At 39.0% G+C, this 17220-nt stretch overlaps 1 protein-coding gene across 2 annotated transcripts in view; it reads left to right on the top strand.

Annotated features, from left to right (window-relative positions):
* Positions 1-17220, top strand: part of NSD3 (nuclear receptor binding SET domain protein 3) — a 138927-nt gene that overhangs the window by 101245 nt on the left and 20462 nt on the right. Inside the window, exons 10-14 of one of the 2 annotated variants that reach the window (XM_036749071.1) lie at positions 2569-2699; positions 3131-3259; positions 4228-4354; positions 12370-12567; positions 15078-15254. In XM_036749071.1, the coding sequence (XP_036604966.1) occupies positions 2569-2699; positions 3131-3259; positions 4228-4354; positions 12370-12567; positions 15078-15254 (762 nt within the window). The other variant, XM_036749072.1, reaches the window with a different exon arrangement.

A 17220-nucleotide genomic window follows, 5' to 3' on the forward strand; every position in this document is an offset into this window, starting at 1 on the left:
CTGAATACCGAATAGTAGCTATTAATGTTCGTCAAACATGGACTATGACAAATCAGATGAGACAACCAGATTGAAAAATCTTGCCACATTTTACTTTTACAGTGCTATAAAATCCTTTTTAAAAATTAAAATTATTCATAGATTATTTATGGCCACTATTAGATGACCATATGCAAATCTATTTGTGATATACATTAAATTTTTATAACCTTAAATTTATATATCTTAAACTTACAATTTGATTTTAGAACAAATTTGTAGCATAATTAGTTTTTAGTACTTTTTTTGGTGAGATCATTCAAACTGAATTTAATACTTGTAGTTTACTCTGGGCAAATTGCATTTTAAAAAACACCAGCCTTTCTGCATTCTCTGGGAGAAGTCTGCAGCGATGGTCTCCGTGGAGATCCTCAGCAGAACTGAACAGCCTCTCGGAGGGAACACTGCTTGGCGGAGCTCCAAGAAAAGACATCGCGATCGCTGCGAGATTAGGAGGCCTGATTTCGTTGTGTTTCCACCATTCCACAGGGTCGGCGGACCGGGGAGTGCAGGGCTCTGTCAGATACAGTGACAGCTCCGTCTCCGCAGAGATTGAGGAAACTGTGGACTGAGATTCCTGTACAATTTCATCCCAGAAACTTCAGACTTGTAGTCTCCATGCAAGATTTCTTTGACAGCGGCTTGATAAACAGTTTTCTTTGTTTTCGATTTTGATTTCACCACCGTCGTTATCGGCATTCTTCTGACTGGTTTCTTCTACAAGACTCTAAATGACTGCTTTAACATTCAAGTGATTTTTCACCAGAGCTGGATGGGTACAGCTTAGTTCATGGGTCCAGCATACAAGCCAACGTATAACTTTATACTGATCAATTTCGACATGGACTGTTGTTTTTGTTTTTGGGGTGTTTTTTTTTTTAAATAAAGCATCATTAATGCACATCTTCAGGGTTTGTGCCAAACAGCCCAAACTGTATACATTACAATCATTAAAAGCTCTTTTTTTTTAATGTTAGTGCCGTTATCATGGAGAACAGCATGGCAGCTGTCTTTGGCGGTGTGCCATTTTTCTAGCATTTTCAGAAACTCATCGGAAATGGCGGTACCTGTGTGTTTCCCTTCGAAAGCTTCTCAATACAGCACTGTTGTTCCTCTGTTAAAAGTCCTTTTAAATCCAGTGATGTGTTAGGCCAAGGAAACATTCTGTGGTGGTCCTCTGGGTCCACACACCAGCAAATGAAGGAAATAGATTGTGCAGTTCTTGATTTTGTTTTTATCAGCGTTTATCCTGGCAGGCACCCTCATTTATAGATGTCAGGAGACAGTGTTTGAGTGGAAACATTTATAGAGTGGGATTAATAACGAGGTTCCAGTGATCTGAGCAGTCTAACATGGCCCACATCCTCCATCACAGAACATGGCTGTGTATCAAGTGCTCCATCTCACCCAGCCTGTTAACGGATCTTCATGGCCTCAGGAGACTCGTTTCTCCATGGTCTCTTCTGGACCGCACACTTCCTTCCACACTTGCTGGGCTGATTTAGATGTGTATATGTTGTATGGAGATGTTGGGGGCAAAGCAAAACACAAATCTTGGGTTTAAGTATTAACCCTCTCCTTGGTTCCTTGGTACTCATCGTGCCTGACCTACACATGTTTCATCGTGGCTGTTTTTTGTAGCGTTAGGCCATGAGAGGTGTTGCTTTGTAGGGGTACTTTTTTGTGTTTTTCTTTTTGTTTGTTTGGTTGGGTTTTTTGTTTTTGCACTCTTGTTTTGGCTGGATTTGTATTATACACAGTTTAAAAAAAAACGTTCCACACTATCCTCAGCTTTTTTCATACTCATTCCTTCTTGCATAAATTCCACAGAGGCCTCTCTCTTCCAACTCTTCGTGATTTGGCCGCATTTCAGCACCAACTCTCCATTCACAGCCCTCAGCGATGTGCCGTCTAGATGGCATGCCATGCAGAGAGGTGCTGCAGCGCTTGTTAAATGGTCAGAATAAATGCCAGATCACCCAGGAAGGCTCAGATGAACAATTACCTGAACGTTCCAAATTTGTTTGGGGGGCAGTATTAAACTGAATACAAAAATTGGGGGAAAATGGCACTATCCGTGTACGAATCGAATACAAATCAAAGATTTGTCACATCCCTAATAAAAACAAGATGGAGATGTCTCTACAAACATATTTGTAAGCTGCACAACGTGTTGGGTTTTATGTCTTTCCCCCGCCAAATCGAATTGTTCTTTCGATTGTTCCAAATCTATCAGCCGTCCTGCAGTTTTGATGGGATTGGTTTTCAGAATGGAACTTGGGCACCGTTGAGTGAAACGAGCCTTAGTTCAGGAGCACTGAATTAAATGTCTTAATGGTGCAATTGTAATTAAATCATTTTATACCAGGCAGGTCAGAAGCTCGTGGAGTTTCAATTCATGACTTCAGCATTACAAAGAGAGCTGTGCTTTTTCACACTAAAGATGAGTTTGGGGAAAAAAAATATTCTCCCACAGCAAAGAAAAATTTAAGCAATATTTTAGGATTAATTTCAGTGTGTTGTGTTAAGGTGCCAGCGAGATTTCAGATTCCTGTAAACCTCTAAAGAAAAGGAGTCGCGCCTCAACTGATGTAGAAATGACTAGTTCAGCGTACAGAGACACATCTGACTCCGATTCTAGAGGACTTAATGATTTGCAAGTAAGTATATTTAGAATTTGGGGTGGCAGTCCTGCTCTGAACTGTGCTTGACAGAAGAAAGGCAATGTCAAGACTGCAAGTGATGGATGTGATGATAATGGCCCAGATAATCCTCAAGATTTTGTGGGGATTCTTGAAAAGCTAAAAATGACTAAACTCTAATATTCATTGTGGGACAGGGGTAGGGAGGAGGCGTACAACTTGTAACCAGTCTCTTAGCTGGAAAGAGAACTTAAGTTAAAAAGCAGCTCTGGCTCTTTCTAGGGCCCTTGTATCCAGAGATTGCATGACTAGAACCACAGGCTTAGCCAAAGCTTTTTTAATACTTTTTCAAGGGTACCTTTTAGGCAAAGTTCAATAGATTTTTTTTCAGAGCTCCTAACTTGGGGGATGGACTTATTATTTATAGGTATGCCCTATTTTCTATATAGGTAAACTTTGGAAAGCAATTAGATAGTCCTTCGACTGCTGCTGATGCTGATGCCTCTGATGTGCAGTCAGTGGATTCGAGTCTGTCAAGAAGAGGAACTGGAACCAATAAAAAAGACACTGTGTGTCAGGTAGGATGATTGACCTACAACTGTTTCTTTACTATACCATAATGGAGATTAGACTCTAGATTTTAAATAATAATTGTTTGGAGAGGAGAATTGCTTATATGATTGATCATTTTGGAGCTAAGGAAACAAAGTTATCCCTGGCCCTTATTTGCCCCTCTGATATGAAAAATGCTTTCTGAAAATATACAATTGATAAATAAAAACAATATAGTTACCATAAACATAAGTTTAAGCAGATTATATCAAAGGCTGGGATTTCAGGATAAATTCTTCAAGTTGGATCTATGATCTACTACTTTCTTGCCTACTTTCTTTGTTGGACCTCCTTTCTACTTTTACATCATGTTTGCATAGCTGCTTGGCAGCAAATAGATTTCAAGAGAAGGACACTTGGGAGCATTACTAGTAGTTAGTCTATTTCCACATTGTCTTGATGTCATCATTTTGTTTATAGTGCCCCTCAGAGTGGATGAAGATGCATCCCTTTTAAGTCTCCATATTTTCACTTACTGACATTTAAACAGGCCATCACCTATATCATTTTTCTCCAACCAGCCCAAACCATGTTTCTCATTATATACTTCTGCCTTTTGCAGCTGCTCTTTCTTGATGGATTAGGGGGTAGAGAGATGAGATAGGAGTCAGGTTTTGTTTAAGTTTTTAGGTTTTAAGAAGCAGTTTGGTGTGGTGGAAAGAAAACTTGTTTCAGAGTCAGGAGCTCAAGGTTCACATTCTGCTTCTGTCTATGACAACGGGAAAAGTACTTTACCTCCCTGTAGCTCAGTTTTCCTACCTTTAAAACTGCCAAATTTGGACTAAATGTTTTCCAAGAGTCTGTCACACCATCTGTTGATTCTAAAAAAAATGACCCATTGGAGGTAAAAGTTCCCCCCCAAGTAGCAAAAATTTCCTGTGAACCACTGGTTGAGAAATACTAACTTACCATATTTCTATTTACTACATTCTAGATCTGTGAAAACTATGGTGACTCTCTGGTTGTTTGTGAAGGGGAATGCTGTAAACACTTTCATCTAGATTGCCTGGGACTGTCATCTCCCCCTAATGGAAAGTTCCTCTGCACCGAATGTAAAACTGGTAAATTTACTTATTTTTGTGGAGAGGGAAGGATAGGAAATCTTAGTATTTTTACTGACATTTGCCAGTTTATTGGTGGCGTATTTGCAGCATCCTTCCTGACATGTCAAAGAAAAAATATCAACATATTAAGTCCTAGTGACCACATTTTTCTTTGATGTATTTCATTGTTAATTTCCTGATTCCCATTATATTTTTCCTAATATGTAATATCCTAAATTTGCTGGACAGAGGTTGTAACACGTATCTAAGTTTTATTACTCCTGCTAGCATTGGAGTAATATGAAATAAATTTAGGCCTTTTAAATAGAATTGATGGATTAAGAATTCACAAATAATGTGAGGTGGAGGTATTCTAGCTTAGTAGAACTATATAAAACTAGAGTGTTTTTTACTTCAGCTTGGTGTCACCCCTAACTTTTTGCGTGTGAGTGTTGGAAGAAATTCACCTTGGATACATTTCTGCATATTTAAAATTAGAAAAAAATTTACATCTGTGTAAATTCTTCACTTAAGTTTACCTTAACTATTTCGTTCTCCTAAATTTAGTATTTAGAGTAAGCCTTATAGGAAAGTGGAGGTTGAATGAGTTCTTAGGGGTTTTTTAAATCACAGTTTTGTGTGTGTGTGTGTGTGTGTGTGTGTGTGTGTGTGTGTGTGTGTGTGTGTGTGTAAAATAACTACTATGTGCTTAGAGCTGTGTGGGACACAAACAAGTTTAATTTACCTAAAGGACTTACAATACAATAGAAAGGTAAGATATACATGAGTTAATCTCATGCTTTTTATTTTTTTATTTATTTAACATATTTGGTTTTCAGCATTGATTTTCACAACATTTTAAATTACAAATTTTCTCCCCATTTCTACCCTCCCCCCCACTCCAAGATGGCTTATATTCTGGTTGCCCTGTTCCCCAGTCAGCCCTCCCCTCTCCTCCCCTTTTCCCTTCCTTTCTTGTAGGGCAAGATAAATTTCTACGCCCCGTTGCCTGTGTATCTTATTTTTTAGTTGCATACAAAAACTTTTTTTGTTTTTGAACATCTGATTTTAAAACTTTGAGTTTCAAATTCTCTTCCCTCTTCCCTTCCCACCCACCCTCCCTAAGAAGTTGAGCAATTCAACCTAGGCCACACATGTATTATTATGTATAACCCTTCCACAATACTCATGTTGTGAAAGGCTAACTACATTTTGCTCCTTCCCAACCCATCCCGCTTTATTGAATTTTCTCCCTTGACCCTGTCCCCTTTCCAAAGTGTTTGTTTTGATTACCTCCACCCCCATCTGCCCTCCCCTGCATCATCCCCCCACCTTTTATTTTTTTTTTTTATCTTCCTCCCTCTTCTTTCCTGTGGGGTAAGATACCCAACTGAGTATGTATGGTATTCCCTCCTCAGGCCAAATCTGATGAGAGCAAGGTTCACTCATTCCCCCCTCACCTGCCCTCTCCCCTCCTCCCATAGAACTGCTTCCTCTTGCCACCTTTATACGAGATAATCCACCCCATTCTATCTCTCCCTATCTCCCTCTCTCAGTATGTTACTCTCTCATCCCTTAATTTCATTTTATTTCTTTTAGATATCTTCCCTTCATCTTCAACTCACCCTGTGTCTGCTCTCTCTCTTTTACATATATATATATATACACATATATATATACATACATACATAAAAACACATATATACATATATATATACATATACATACACATACATACATATACACATAGATATATACATAACAACACATTCACTTATATATATACATAAACATATATATATACACGTGCATATTCCCTTCAACTACCCTAATACTGAGGTCTCATGAATCATACTCATCATCTTTCCATGTAGGAATGTAAACAAAACAGTTCAACTTTAGTAAGTCCCTTGCAATTTCCGTTTCTTGATTACCTTTTCATGCTTCTCTTGATTCCTGTGTTTGAAAGTCAAATTTTCTATTCAGTTCTGGTCTTTTCACTGAGAAAGCTTGAAAGTCCTCTATTTTATTGAAACTCCATATTTTGCCTTGGAACATGATACTCAGTTTTGCTGGGTAGGTGATTCTAGGTTTTAATCCTAGCTCCATTGACCTCCGGAATATCGCATTCCAAGCCCTTCGATCTCTTAATGTAGAAGCTGCCAGATCTTGGGTTATTCTGATTGGGTTTCCACAATACTCAAATTGTTTCTTTCTGGGTGCTTGAAGTATTTTCTCCTTGATCTGGGAGCTCTGGAATTTGGCAACAATATTCCTAGGAGATTTCTTTTTGGGATCTATTTGAGGAGGCGATCGATGGATTCTTTCAATTTCTATTCTGCCCTGTGGCTCTAGAATATCAAGGCAGTTCTCCTTGATAATTTCCTGAAAGATGGTATCTAGGCTCTTTTTTGGATCATGGCTTTCAGGTAGTCCAATAATTTTTAAATTATCTCTCCTGGATCTATTTTCCAGGTCAGTGGTTTTTCCAAGGAGATATTTCACATTGTCTTCCATTTTTTCATTCCTCTGGTTCTGTTTTATAATATCCTGATTTCTCATGAAGTCACTAGCTTCCACTTACTCCAATCTAATTTTTAAAGTAGTATTTTCTTCAGTGGTCTTTTGGACCTCCTTTTCCATTTGGTTAATTCTGCCTTTCAAGGCATTCTTCTCCTCATTGGCTTTTTGGAGCTCTTTTGCCATTTGAGTTAGTCTGTTTTTTAAGGTGTTGTTTTCTTCAGTGTATTTTTCAGTATTTTTTTGGGTCTCCTTTAGCAAGTCATTGACTTGTTTTTCATGGTTTTCTCGCATCCTTCTCATTTCTCTTCCCAATTTTTCCTCTACTTCTCTAACTTGCTTTTCCAAATCCTTTTTGAGTTCTTCTATGGCCTGGGGCCAGTTCATGTTTTTCTTGGAGGCTTTGGTTGTAGGCTCTATGACTTTGTTGTCTTCTTTAGGCTGTATGTTTTGGTCTTCTTTGTCACCAAAGAAAGAATCCAAAGTCTGAGACTGAATCTGGGCGCGTTTTCGCTGCCTGGCCATATTCCCAACCAACTAACTTGACCCTTGAGTTTTTCAGTGGGGTATGACTGCTTGTAGACTAATGAGTTCTATGTTCTACGTTTGGGGGGGAGGTGCCAGCTGTGTCAGAGCCGCACTCCTCCTTCCCCAAGGACCCCCAGTCCAGGCTGGGCTTAGATCTTCAGCAGGCTGTTGCACTCCTGCTCTGATCCGCCACTTAATTCCTCCCACCAGGTGGGCCTGGAGCCGGAAGTAACAACAGCTGTAGCTGCCCCCGGGGCTGGAAGCCAACCACGAACTCCTTCCACTCCCACAGCTTTTCCCACTAACCTTCTCTGCAGTCTTTGGTGTTTGTGGGTCAAGGGGTCTGGTAACTGCCGCAGCTCACATATTCAGGGCGCTAGGGCCCCCTCCGCCCGGCTGGGCTCTGCTCCACTCCATTCCCAGCTCCCAGCTCCGTGTGGAATAGACCTCACCCAGAGACCATCCAGGCTGTCCTGGGCTGGAGCCCTGCTTCCCTCTGCTGTTCTGTGGGTTCTGCCGTTCTAGAATTGGTTCAGAGTCATTTTTATAGGTTTTTGGAGGGACTCGGGTACGGAGCTCACTCTAGTCCGTGCTTACCAGCCGCCATCTTGGCCAATCTCATGCTTTTTAGATATTACTTTTATTGATGTCTTCCCTTTGTTAAAAAAAATTATATTTAAAAAGAGAGAAAAGGCAGTTCAGCAAAACCAACCACATTATCCTTTGTGTCTAGCAGTATAAGCCACATTCTGTATTCGTAGTCTCCTACCTTTGTAAGGAGGGGAGGAGGTACTTTTTTTCAACTCTTCTCTGGAACCAAGCTTGATGATTATAATTCAAAGAGTTCGATGTCATTTTCTTGTTCTTTCTGTTTACATGTGGCAGTTATGAAATATATTGTTTTCCTCATACTTAAACCTCATTTTAATAGATGGTCCTAACCTTTGCATATCCTCTTCTAACATTAGATTTTATCAAACTTACAAGATTTAGAAAATCTCAGGAATGGAGGAAACCTCAGAGGTCAACCAGAACAAGAATCTATTTTATAAAATAGTTTTCAAGCCATTAATTGAAAACTTCTGGTGAGGGAGTAGCCCACTGCCTCCTGTGTAATGCCTGAGATAACTCTAATTGTTAGAAGGAAATTCTGCCTTACTTTTAACCTAAATTTACCTCTTTGCAACCTCTTGTTCCTAGTACTTCCCTCTGGGTCCATGGTCAAGTCTAATTCTTCATCCATCTCAAAGACAGTTATCATGTCCACTCCCTCCCAAACCCCCCATATTTTCTCATCTTTATGTTCAAAAACTCCCATCTTTAAATTGATCCTCACACAGCCTGATTTACAGTCCTCTCATCATGTAGATGCATTCCAGTTTGTCACTGCACTTCCCAAAGTATGTCTCCCCGACTTGAGCCACAGTACTCCACATAACTGATCAAGACAAAATATAGTGGGACACTCATCTCCTTATTCATGGACATTTTATGTCCCTTGATGTAGCCCAAGGTCGCTTAAACTTTCTGAGCTGTTATATCACACTATTGACTCACTGAACGTCCACAAAAACACGCTGTTAATTTTCAAATTTATAATCTCAGCTCCCTCATCTTGTTATCATGAAGATGATTTTTCTTTTTCTTTTTTTAAGTATTTTATATTTTGACAGTTACAGGTAAAAACAATTTTAACATTCATTTTTAAAACTTTGAGTTCCAAATTCTCTCCATTCCTCCCTCTCCACTCCCCCTCATTGAGAAGACAAGCAATTTGATATAGGTTATACATATGTAGACATGCAAAACTTCTAAAATAGTCATGTTGTGAAAGACTATTTCCCTCCATCCCATTTCCCTTCCTGTTCTATTCTCTCTCTCCTTTCATCCTGTGTCTCCTCAAAAGTGTTTTGCTTCTGATTACCCCCTCTCCCAATCTGCCCTTCCTTCTATCACCCTTCCTTTTCTTGTCCCCTCTCCCCACCCCCACCCCCTGCTTTCCCATAGGGTAAAATAGATTTCTATACCCAATTTAGTGTGTATGTCATTCCCTCTGAGCCACTTTTGATGAGAGTAAGGCTCACTCACTCCCCCTCACCTCTCCCCCTTCCCCTCCACTATAAAAGTATTTTCTTGCCTCTTTTATGTGAATTAATGAAGTTTATTTTTCTTAACCCAAGTTTAAGACTTTATCTGTATTGAATTAATTCTTACTTGATTTAATTCAGTGTTTTACTCTGTCATCCATCATGTCTCCATTTTTTTTCTTGTTGGCTATTTCCACCTTTGCTTCTATATAAAATATTCAAATAATTCTGTGATCTTATAAATTCAGGAGCTCCCACAAACAATGCAGATTTACAGATCACATTTGTGCCTGCCTAACCTGTGTAACTCTGGTTCTTGTCCTCCAAAAAATTCCCCACAGAATATCAATAGTCAATAAATATTTATTAAGCTCCTACTATGTATCAGGCACTGTGCTAAGCACTAGGGACACAAAGGCACTAAACAGCCCCTGTCCTCAAGAAGCTCATAACCTAATGGAGGAAGACAGCACATTAAAAGAAGTTGAAAAGCATTCTGGCATGGGGGGTGAGGAAGGTGTGGGGAAGCACTTGGCAAAGTTGATTTCATTTTACAGAATGATGAGTTTCTGGAGATCATGAAATTGAGGAGGTCAGGTGTTTGGAAAATGATGAGGTGAATTCTCTAGTTGCCCTTCTCAAACAGAGGGTCTAGGAGGAGCTCCTAGATGTCAACCCTCTACCCCACTCCAGCCGGTGGGCAGGAGGGAGAGATGATCCAGCCAGAAGGCAGGAGAGTAAGAGATGCTGAGGCAGATAGGAGATTCAGAGTTGCTTTCATCTTGCACAATTGATGAATTTCTGGAGATCATGGAATCTAGCCTGGTAGGAAATGATGAGATAAATTCCCTAAGTGCCCACCTCGAACAGAAGTTCTTGGAGTAGTTCCCAGAGCAGTGCCTAGTAGCTCACCCAACATGGACTTTATGTAAATCATTCACAGAAATATTAAATAGTGTAGGACAAAATACAGGTCCCTGGGCACTCTCAAGTTGACATCAAACCATTAATAACTACTCTTTGGATCCAGCAATTAAACCAGTTCCAAATCTACTTAACTACTGTGATTTAGCCCTTATCTCCATGTTTTCTGCAAAAATTGCACAAGGGCCACCAACAAATGTGTTAATAAAATCTAGGTTAACATTTTCCTGATTTACCCTTTCATTCATCCTGTAAAAAAAAGGTTAAAAAATGAAAAATAGTTTATTTAGAGCTTACTGTGTGTCAAACACCGCTAAAATAGAGTGACAAAGAAAAGCCTGATACTCCATGTGCTCAAGAAGCATGATGTGATCTTGAGACAACATATCCTCTAGGGTATGTATGCTAATGATTTTATCAACAAAGAAGACAGGAAAAACCATTGTTTCATTCAGTGGTGATTTCAGGGAAGAAATTCATTTGCAATAAGCTTGTAGAATATTTTTAAAAATACATGTGCAGGTTCAGCTGCAGTGCAGTTAGAAAGGCCCAGTTGTCTTTAGAGTGTGATAACAAGCAGAAGGTAAGGCCCAGTGGGCTGAAGGACCCAGTGACAGGATAGATGATAAGGCCCAATGATTCAAAGGGTTCATCAACAGGGTAGATGGTGTGACTTCTTAACAAGCAGAAGGTAAGGCCCAGTGGGCTGAAGGACCCAGTGACAGGATAGATGATAAGGCCCAATGATTCAAAGGGTTCATCAACAGGGTAGATGGTGTGACTTCTTATAGATGAAGCACAGTGAACTCTATCAGACACTCCCCATTCCATCCCCACACATGAGTAATGATTTCTGGACTTGTGACAAACTGCAGTTTTGAAGCTGGATATGGAATTCCTACCTCATCTGAATTGGAGATTTTGTGTATAAGTTTTGTCTCTTGAATTTCATTGTAAGATATTTATGGGAATAAACCATATCCTGTACCTGGGGTCTTAGGCTTTAGATCTCAAAAAGACCTTAATCTTACACAGAGTTGACAGTATAAGTGAATGCAACAAAACGAAGTGAAGATTGAAAAATCATTATAAACAATAAAGACATTAAGCATCTATGTATAAGGTGTTCAGCTAGACACCATAGATAAGATTTTATAAACTAATAAAGAAGAAAATACACATACACAAATAACCACAGTATAAAGGAGAATGTGTTAGGTACAAAGGTGACATCTAGGAAGAGTTCCACAAGAAATTTGAGAGGATAGAGATAAGTTGGGGGATGGGAAGTTAGTGAGCAGGGGAAGGGAGGAGTGCGTCAGGGAAAACTTTACAGAGGAGTCAGATACCTAATCTGAGTTTTGAAGGAAGGGAGGAACTTTCAACAGGCTAGGTATTGTCAGGGTGAGAAGTTTATTCCAGGTACAGAGGATTGCGTGAGCAAAGGCATGAAGAGAGTAAGAGGGCAGAATGGGAACCAGTAGTTCAGTTTGGATCAGTGTGCTAAACACATCCCCTCCCCACCCTTTTTTCTTCGCTTATGTCCCTAGATTGTTGTGTGGTAGTTTATTTTGGTAGGGATTGGGAAATTTTGGTGTGTATCTCTGTTGGATTATTTCAATGGTTGATTATTTTAGAGGTGTGTATTCACTGGGGACGGAGGAGGGAATATTAATGAAGCTGATTGGTAAAACAAAAAGGTGAAAAGCTCAGGTTTTCTCTCTTGCCTTCATCATTGCAAAAAGTGCTGTCAAAGATTCCTGTTAGAAAACAACCATTGCACAACCAGTGGGAATTTATAGTACAGGATTATTCTAGAGATTTCATTATGACCCAGGTTCACAAAATAACTATTACTATGAGCATCTACCAGGTGTCTGAAAATGTTTGTTTTTAAACATACAGCCCCTCCTTTGTAATGTTATTTGTTTAAATGGAATATAACATAACCTTGTTTCTCTGGATATTTTCTAGGGCATCATACTTGCTTCTCTTGTAAGGTTCCTGGTAAAGATGTGAAACGTTGTTCTGTCACTGCCTGTGGTAAATTTTACCATGAGACCTGTGTTCGAAAATTTGCTACTACTGTCTTTGAGTCTAAAGGATTCCGTTGTCCTCAACACTGCTGCTCCACTTGTTCCATGGAGAAGGATATTAACAAAGCAAGCAAAGGTGAAGCGAAGTTAATGGAAATGAGAACCTCTAAACACAGATTATATAAATGAGTTCAGTACACATCTCTTTGTATGACCTGTTGTTTGTGGCACAGAGGACATAACTTATATTTGGAGTGCAGGGTTCATATTTTGGAAAAATCTTTTTGTGCTCTTACAAGTCTTGCTTATTTTGCTTAATCAGTAAGCCTTTATTAAATACCTTTTAAGCACCATGTACTGTGCTAAGCATTGGGGAGACAGGGACAAAATTGAAATTGTCCTAACCTCAAGGAGCTTTCCATCATGAGAGACAAACGTGTACCTATATAAGTATATACAAAGTAAACACAAGGTAATTTTGAGGGGGGGTAGTAGGAACTGGGAACATCATTAGAGGATTCATATAGACGTTTTGCTTGAGCTATGTCTCAAAGGAATTAAAGGTTAACAAGAGGTAGAGATGAAGTGTTCTAGACATGAGGAACAGCCAGTGCAAAGGCATAGAAATAGCAGATGGAGTGTCATGTGTGATCATGAGCAAGCAAGCCAGTTGGGATGAATTGAAGAGTAAGGAGAGTAATATAGAGAAGGGCTGGGAAGGAGAGGGAGCCTAGGAGTTATTAGTGATCCTACCTGGATGCAACAGAGTTATTTATTTTTATTTTAAAAACATTTTTATGTTTTTATTGGGTAGAAATGTGACATAGTCAGAGCTGAGCTTTGAGGGAAAACAGTTGGCAACGCTGTGGAGAATGGATTGTAGAGAAAAGAGTTGTGGTCTAGAGCTCAGTGAAGAAGTTGTTACAATAGCCCATGCAAGAGCCCATGAGTTCTGAAATAGGGGAGTAGCTTTATATAAGTAAAGAGAAGAGAAAAGATAGAGATTTGGTGGAATTAGAAATGGTGAGATTTGGTAACTGATTGGATACATGATATGAGGGGGATAGAAGTTGACGATTATATCAAGATTGTAAAACTGTGACTGGGGGAATGATAGTGACCTCAACAATAATAGAGAGGTTCAGAAGAGGATTGGATTTTGGGGGAAAGTTCTGTGTTGGACGTGTTGAATTTGAAATGCTGGTGAGACATCCATGTGGAGGTAAAATAGCAGAAGTTAGAGATGTGAAACGAGCTCAAGAGGAAAGCTAGAATGAAATGTGTAGATTTGGGAATCATGCATACAGATGACAAACCCATGAGAACTTCTGGGGAGGGAGGGAAAGGAGGAAGAAAGAAAGAGAGATTTGAGGATAACCACGAGACAATAGTGCCATAACAACCCAGTCAGGAGAAGAGTATAGAAATGCTGTAGAGAATTCAAGAAGGATGAAAACTTGAGAAAAGGCCATCGGATTTGGCAATTAAGAAATCATTGGAACTTTGGAGAGAGCAGTTTTGTTTGAGTGACATTGGAAACCACAAGTCTGGTAGAATATGCTTCTGCTATATCATTCCCATGAAGTACCTATTCTCCACTGACATCACTTCTGAATAGGGAGTGGCCTCCCTCTGTCGTTCAGGTTGCCCGCAGAGGTTCCTTTTTTTTCTGTAAATACCAATAAGGGAAACCTAAGCGTTCCCTGCCTAGTTTGGCCATTGGTAACAACTATTTCTTGTCAAACACACAGCTCTAGCAATGAGGTGGTAAACCAGGGATATCCTCTGGTTTAGGCTTAATTTCTACCTGTGGGTTGTACAGTAAAATTCAGGTAATAGTGAGGTTCTTTGTGGAATGACTCTTCCTTTGTCTCATGGGGATCAGGAACACTAATTTGATTTTCAGATGAAGTGATTGTTACCTATGACCTTATTATAATTAGGTTAGGGTAGAAAGTTCCTTTCCCAAAAGATTGCTCCTTGTTGGTCATTTTCAGTTTATTTTAATTCCATAGGCTGTGTCTTCCATTTCAAAAGCAGGCATGTCCTACAACAGTTTTCGTAAAATGATTGGTAAAGACTTAGAACATTCTCTTTGCCTAAAAGCAGTACTACATTCAGACCTCAGGATAAGTTCAGTAGGGAAAGATTCCTAGTAATTTCTCTTTCTGTTCATCTACCCTTCTACTCACTCATATAACAACAAGCAAACTGTTTTATGACCCCTTTACGTCCGTAAAGAAATTTAATTTCATCACAGATTCTAGAACACATTCTTGTTATCAAAGTTGTCATAACATTCTAAAGACATGTTTTTAAAAAGTCACTGAAGCAAAAGCATGTCAAAACAGCCAAAATACGTGAAACCTGGCTGTTTGTCCAAGCGTCTACTTTTACGTCATGAGTCTTCTTCCCGGCTCTTCTTAGTTTATCCACACTTAGAATTGTTCACGTTGGAGATGCCTGTACCATGCATGTGTCGCAAAATGACTCTCTCCACTCTAAGGTCAGGCTAATAAAAACAGCTATTTGTTATCTGAATTTAACAAACATTCTGCGGTTAGGGTAGGTAAATTTCACTTCACAGGAGCCTTGTCATCCAGGTTGTCTTAACAAATTTTTTCGTCTTTGTATTTCTTTTTTAAGCAGGTCGCATGATGAGATGTTTAAGATGTCCAATCGCCTATCATTCAGGAGATGGCTGCATAGCTGCAGGAAGTCTGTTTGTGTCCTCCTACGTTCTCATCTGTAGTAATCATTCCAAGAGGAGCAGCCATTCTTCCTCCACCGTAAACGTAGGCTTTTGTTTCGTTTGTGCAAGAGGTGAGCACTGACATGGTTACTTTTCTTTTTCAGTTGATGCTACTGGCATATTTATCTTTTAAAATCATCTCTTTGAGTTGGAAGTGACCATAGAGATCATTCAGGCTAATCACAAATTACGCAAGGATCCCTTTTGTAGTGTCTCTGACACATGGTCATTTAGACTCACTTCCTACAACAGGAACTCTCTGCCTCATGAAGTAGGAGATTGCAGTTTTGATCAAGCCAGATTGTTCTAAAGCTCTTACATACGTTGAGCTGAATTCTACTGTCTTATATTAATTGGTCTAAATTCCTTCCTCCAGGGCAATACAAACTAAACCTAATTTCTGATCCACCTGATAGCCCTTCAGGTATTCAGTTTCCTTTTACCTAGACCCCTATGGTTATAAAATTTTCATTTGGACAGCAAGACTAGTAAATTTGTTTTCATTTATTTGTATTGTTTCATTGTATCATTTTGGTCCATCATTGAGGCCTTATGCCAAGGCAACAAATGTGGTACTAGTTAAGGTCTAGCACTTCAAGCTTTCTCAATTTTCAGCTATTTAAGTCTAAATATACCAAGGGATAATATTTTTATTAACTCAAAAGCAATGCATCATCTTCTAGGTGGATTAATGAATTTGACCGTTTTCAGTTGGCTGCAATATTTACCGTACTATGTAATATTTGTAAAGAGCAAATACTTTAGGAATCAATGAATGCTAATTCTCCAGAGCAGTTTTTTAATGTCAGGTGACACTGTTTTTTCCTTAGCTTTCCTTAGTTAATTAAGTATATGTGAAGGTTTTAAAGTCTTATCAGACCTATTAATCTCTTAGAATCTTATAGAATATTTATCTTTTTTGATACCAGGTGATCTTTTATTTTGTTTGATGTACCTTGTTTTGTTTTCTGCCAGACCTGTGATTTCACTGGTGTTGGGAAGTTAGGAAATTTCTTCTATGAAGGCAGATATGTATCTGCTCTGCAGCTTTTAGAGCTTTTGAGATGTTAAGAGGTTAAGTAATTTGCTCAGGGTCACGTAATATATGTCTGAGGAGGAACTTGAACTCAGGTCTTCCTTACTCTACACCAGCTCACAGGCTCACAGATCTAGACTTGGGGTCTGTGGAGGTCATCAAATCCGACCTTCTCATTTTATAGATGAGGAAACTGAGGCCCAGAAAAATTAAGTAACTTGCCTAGAGTCACACGGACAGTAAATAGCAGAGCTGGTACTTTAAATCCTATGACCTTTCCACTGTATCACTACATTTGTGCCTTTAATCTACAAGAGGAAAAGAACTTTTTTGCCAAAAAGTATGTGCGTGTGTATGTATGTTATTGTGGGATGAGATCTCTAATCAGACTTGCTTTGTGGTTGTCTTTGCTTTAAACAACTTAGGAAAGGTTGTCCATAACTAATAGAAATTACCTACTGTGTCCGGAGTTATTCTTTTTACCATTTATTTAGTAGCACATTCAGTGCCATTGTACACACTCTTCTTAATGTAACAGAGCTGTGTGACTCTCATGAAAGTATGTGGGCTGTGTGCCTACCATTAGAAGAAGAAACATAGTGTACTTCTTTACTACTACAAGGACAAGTGGTTATTACAGTAAAACACTGCTTAGCAAAACAAAGAGTATTCACTAAAAATTTGTAGTAAGAATTTTATTTGCCCCATATTGTAGCATTAAAAAAAGTTTTGATCTGGCAGAAAAGATAGATAAGCACAAAAATATGTCCTTGTTTTTCTTCCTACTCTTCCCCCCCCTCCACTTAGTCAAACTCATGAGAAAATAATTTAACATAAAATGCTTAGCTTTAGAGAATTTTAAAGCACCAGATTTGTAGCAGTAATAAAATTTCATTGTCTCCTATAATGAATGTATTTACCACTTTCTGGAGGATATCCTAAAAGATTCCCAGCAATTTAATTTAACTGATATGCATGAGCCTCCACCCAAATATATCTAC

This window comes from Trichosurus vulpecula, chromosome 3 (assembly GCF_011100635.1).
Source record: "Trichosurus vulpecula isolate mTriVul1 chromosome 3, mTriVul1.pri, whole genome shotgun sequence".
Lineage (NCBI taxonomy): Eukaryota > Metazoa > Chordata > Mammalia > Diprotodontia > Phalangeridae > Trichosurus > Trichosurus vulpecula.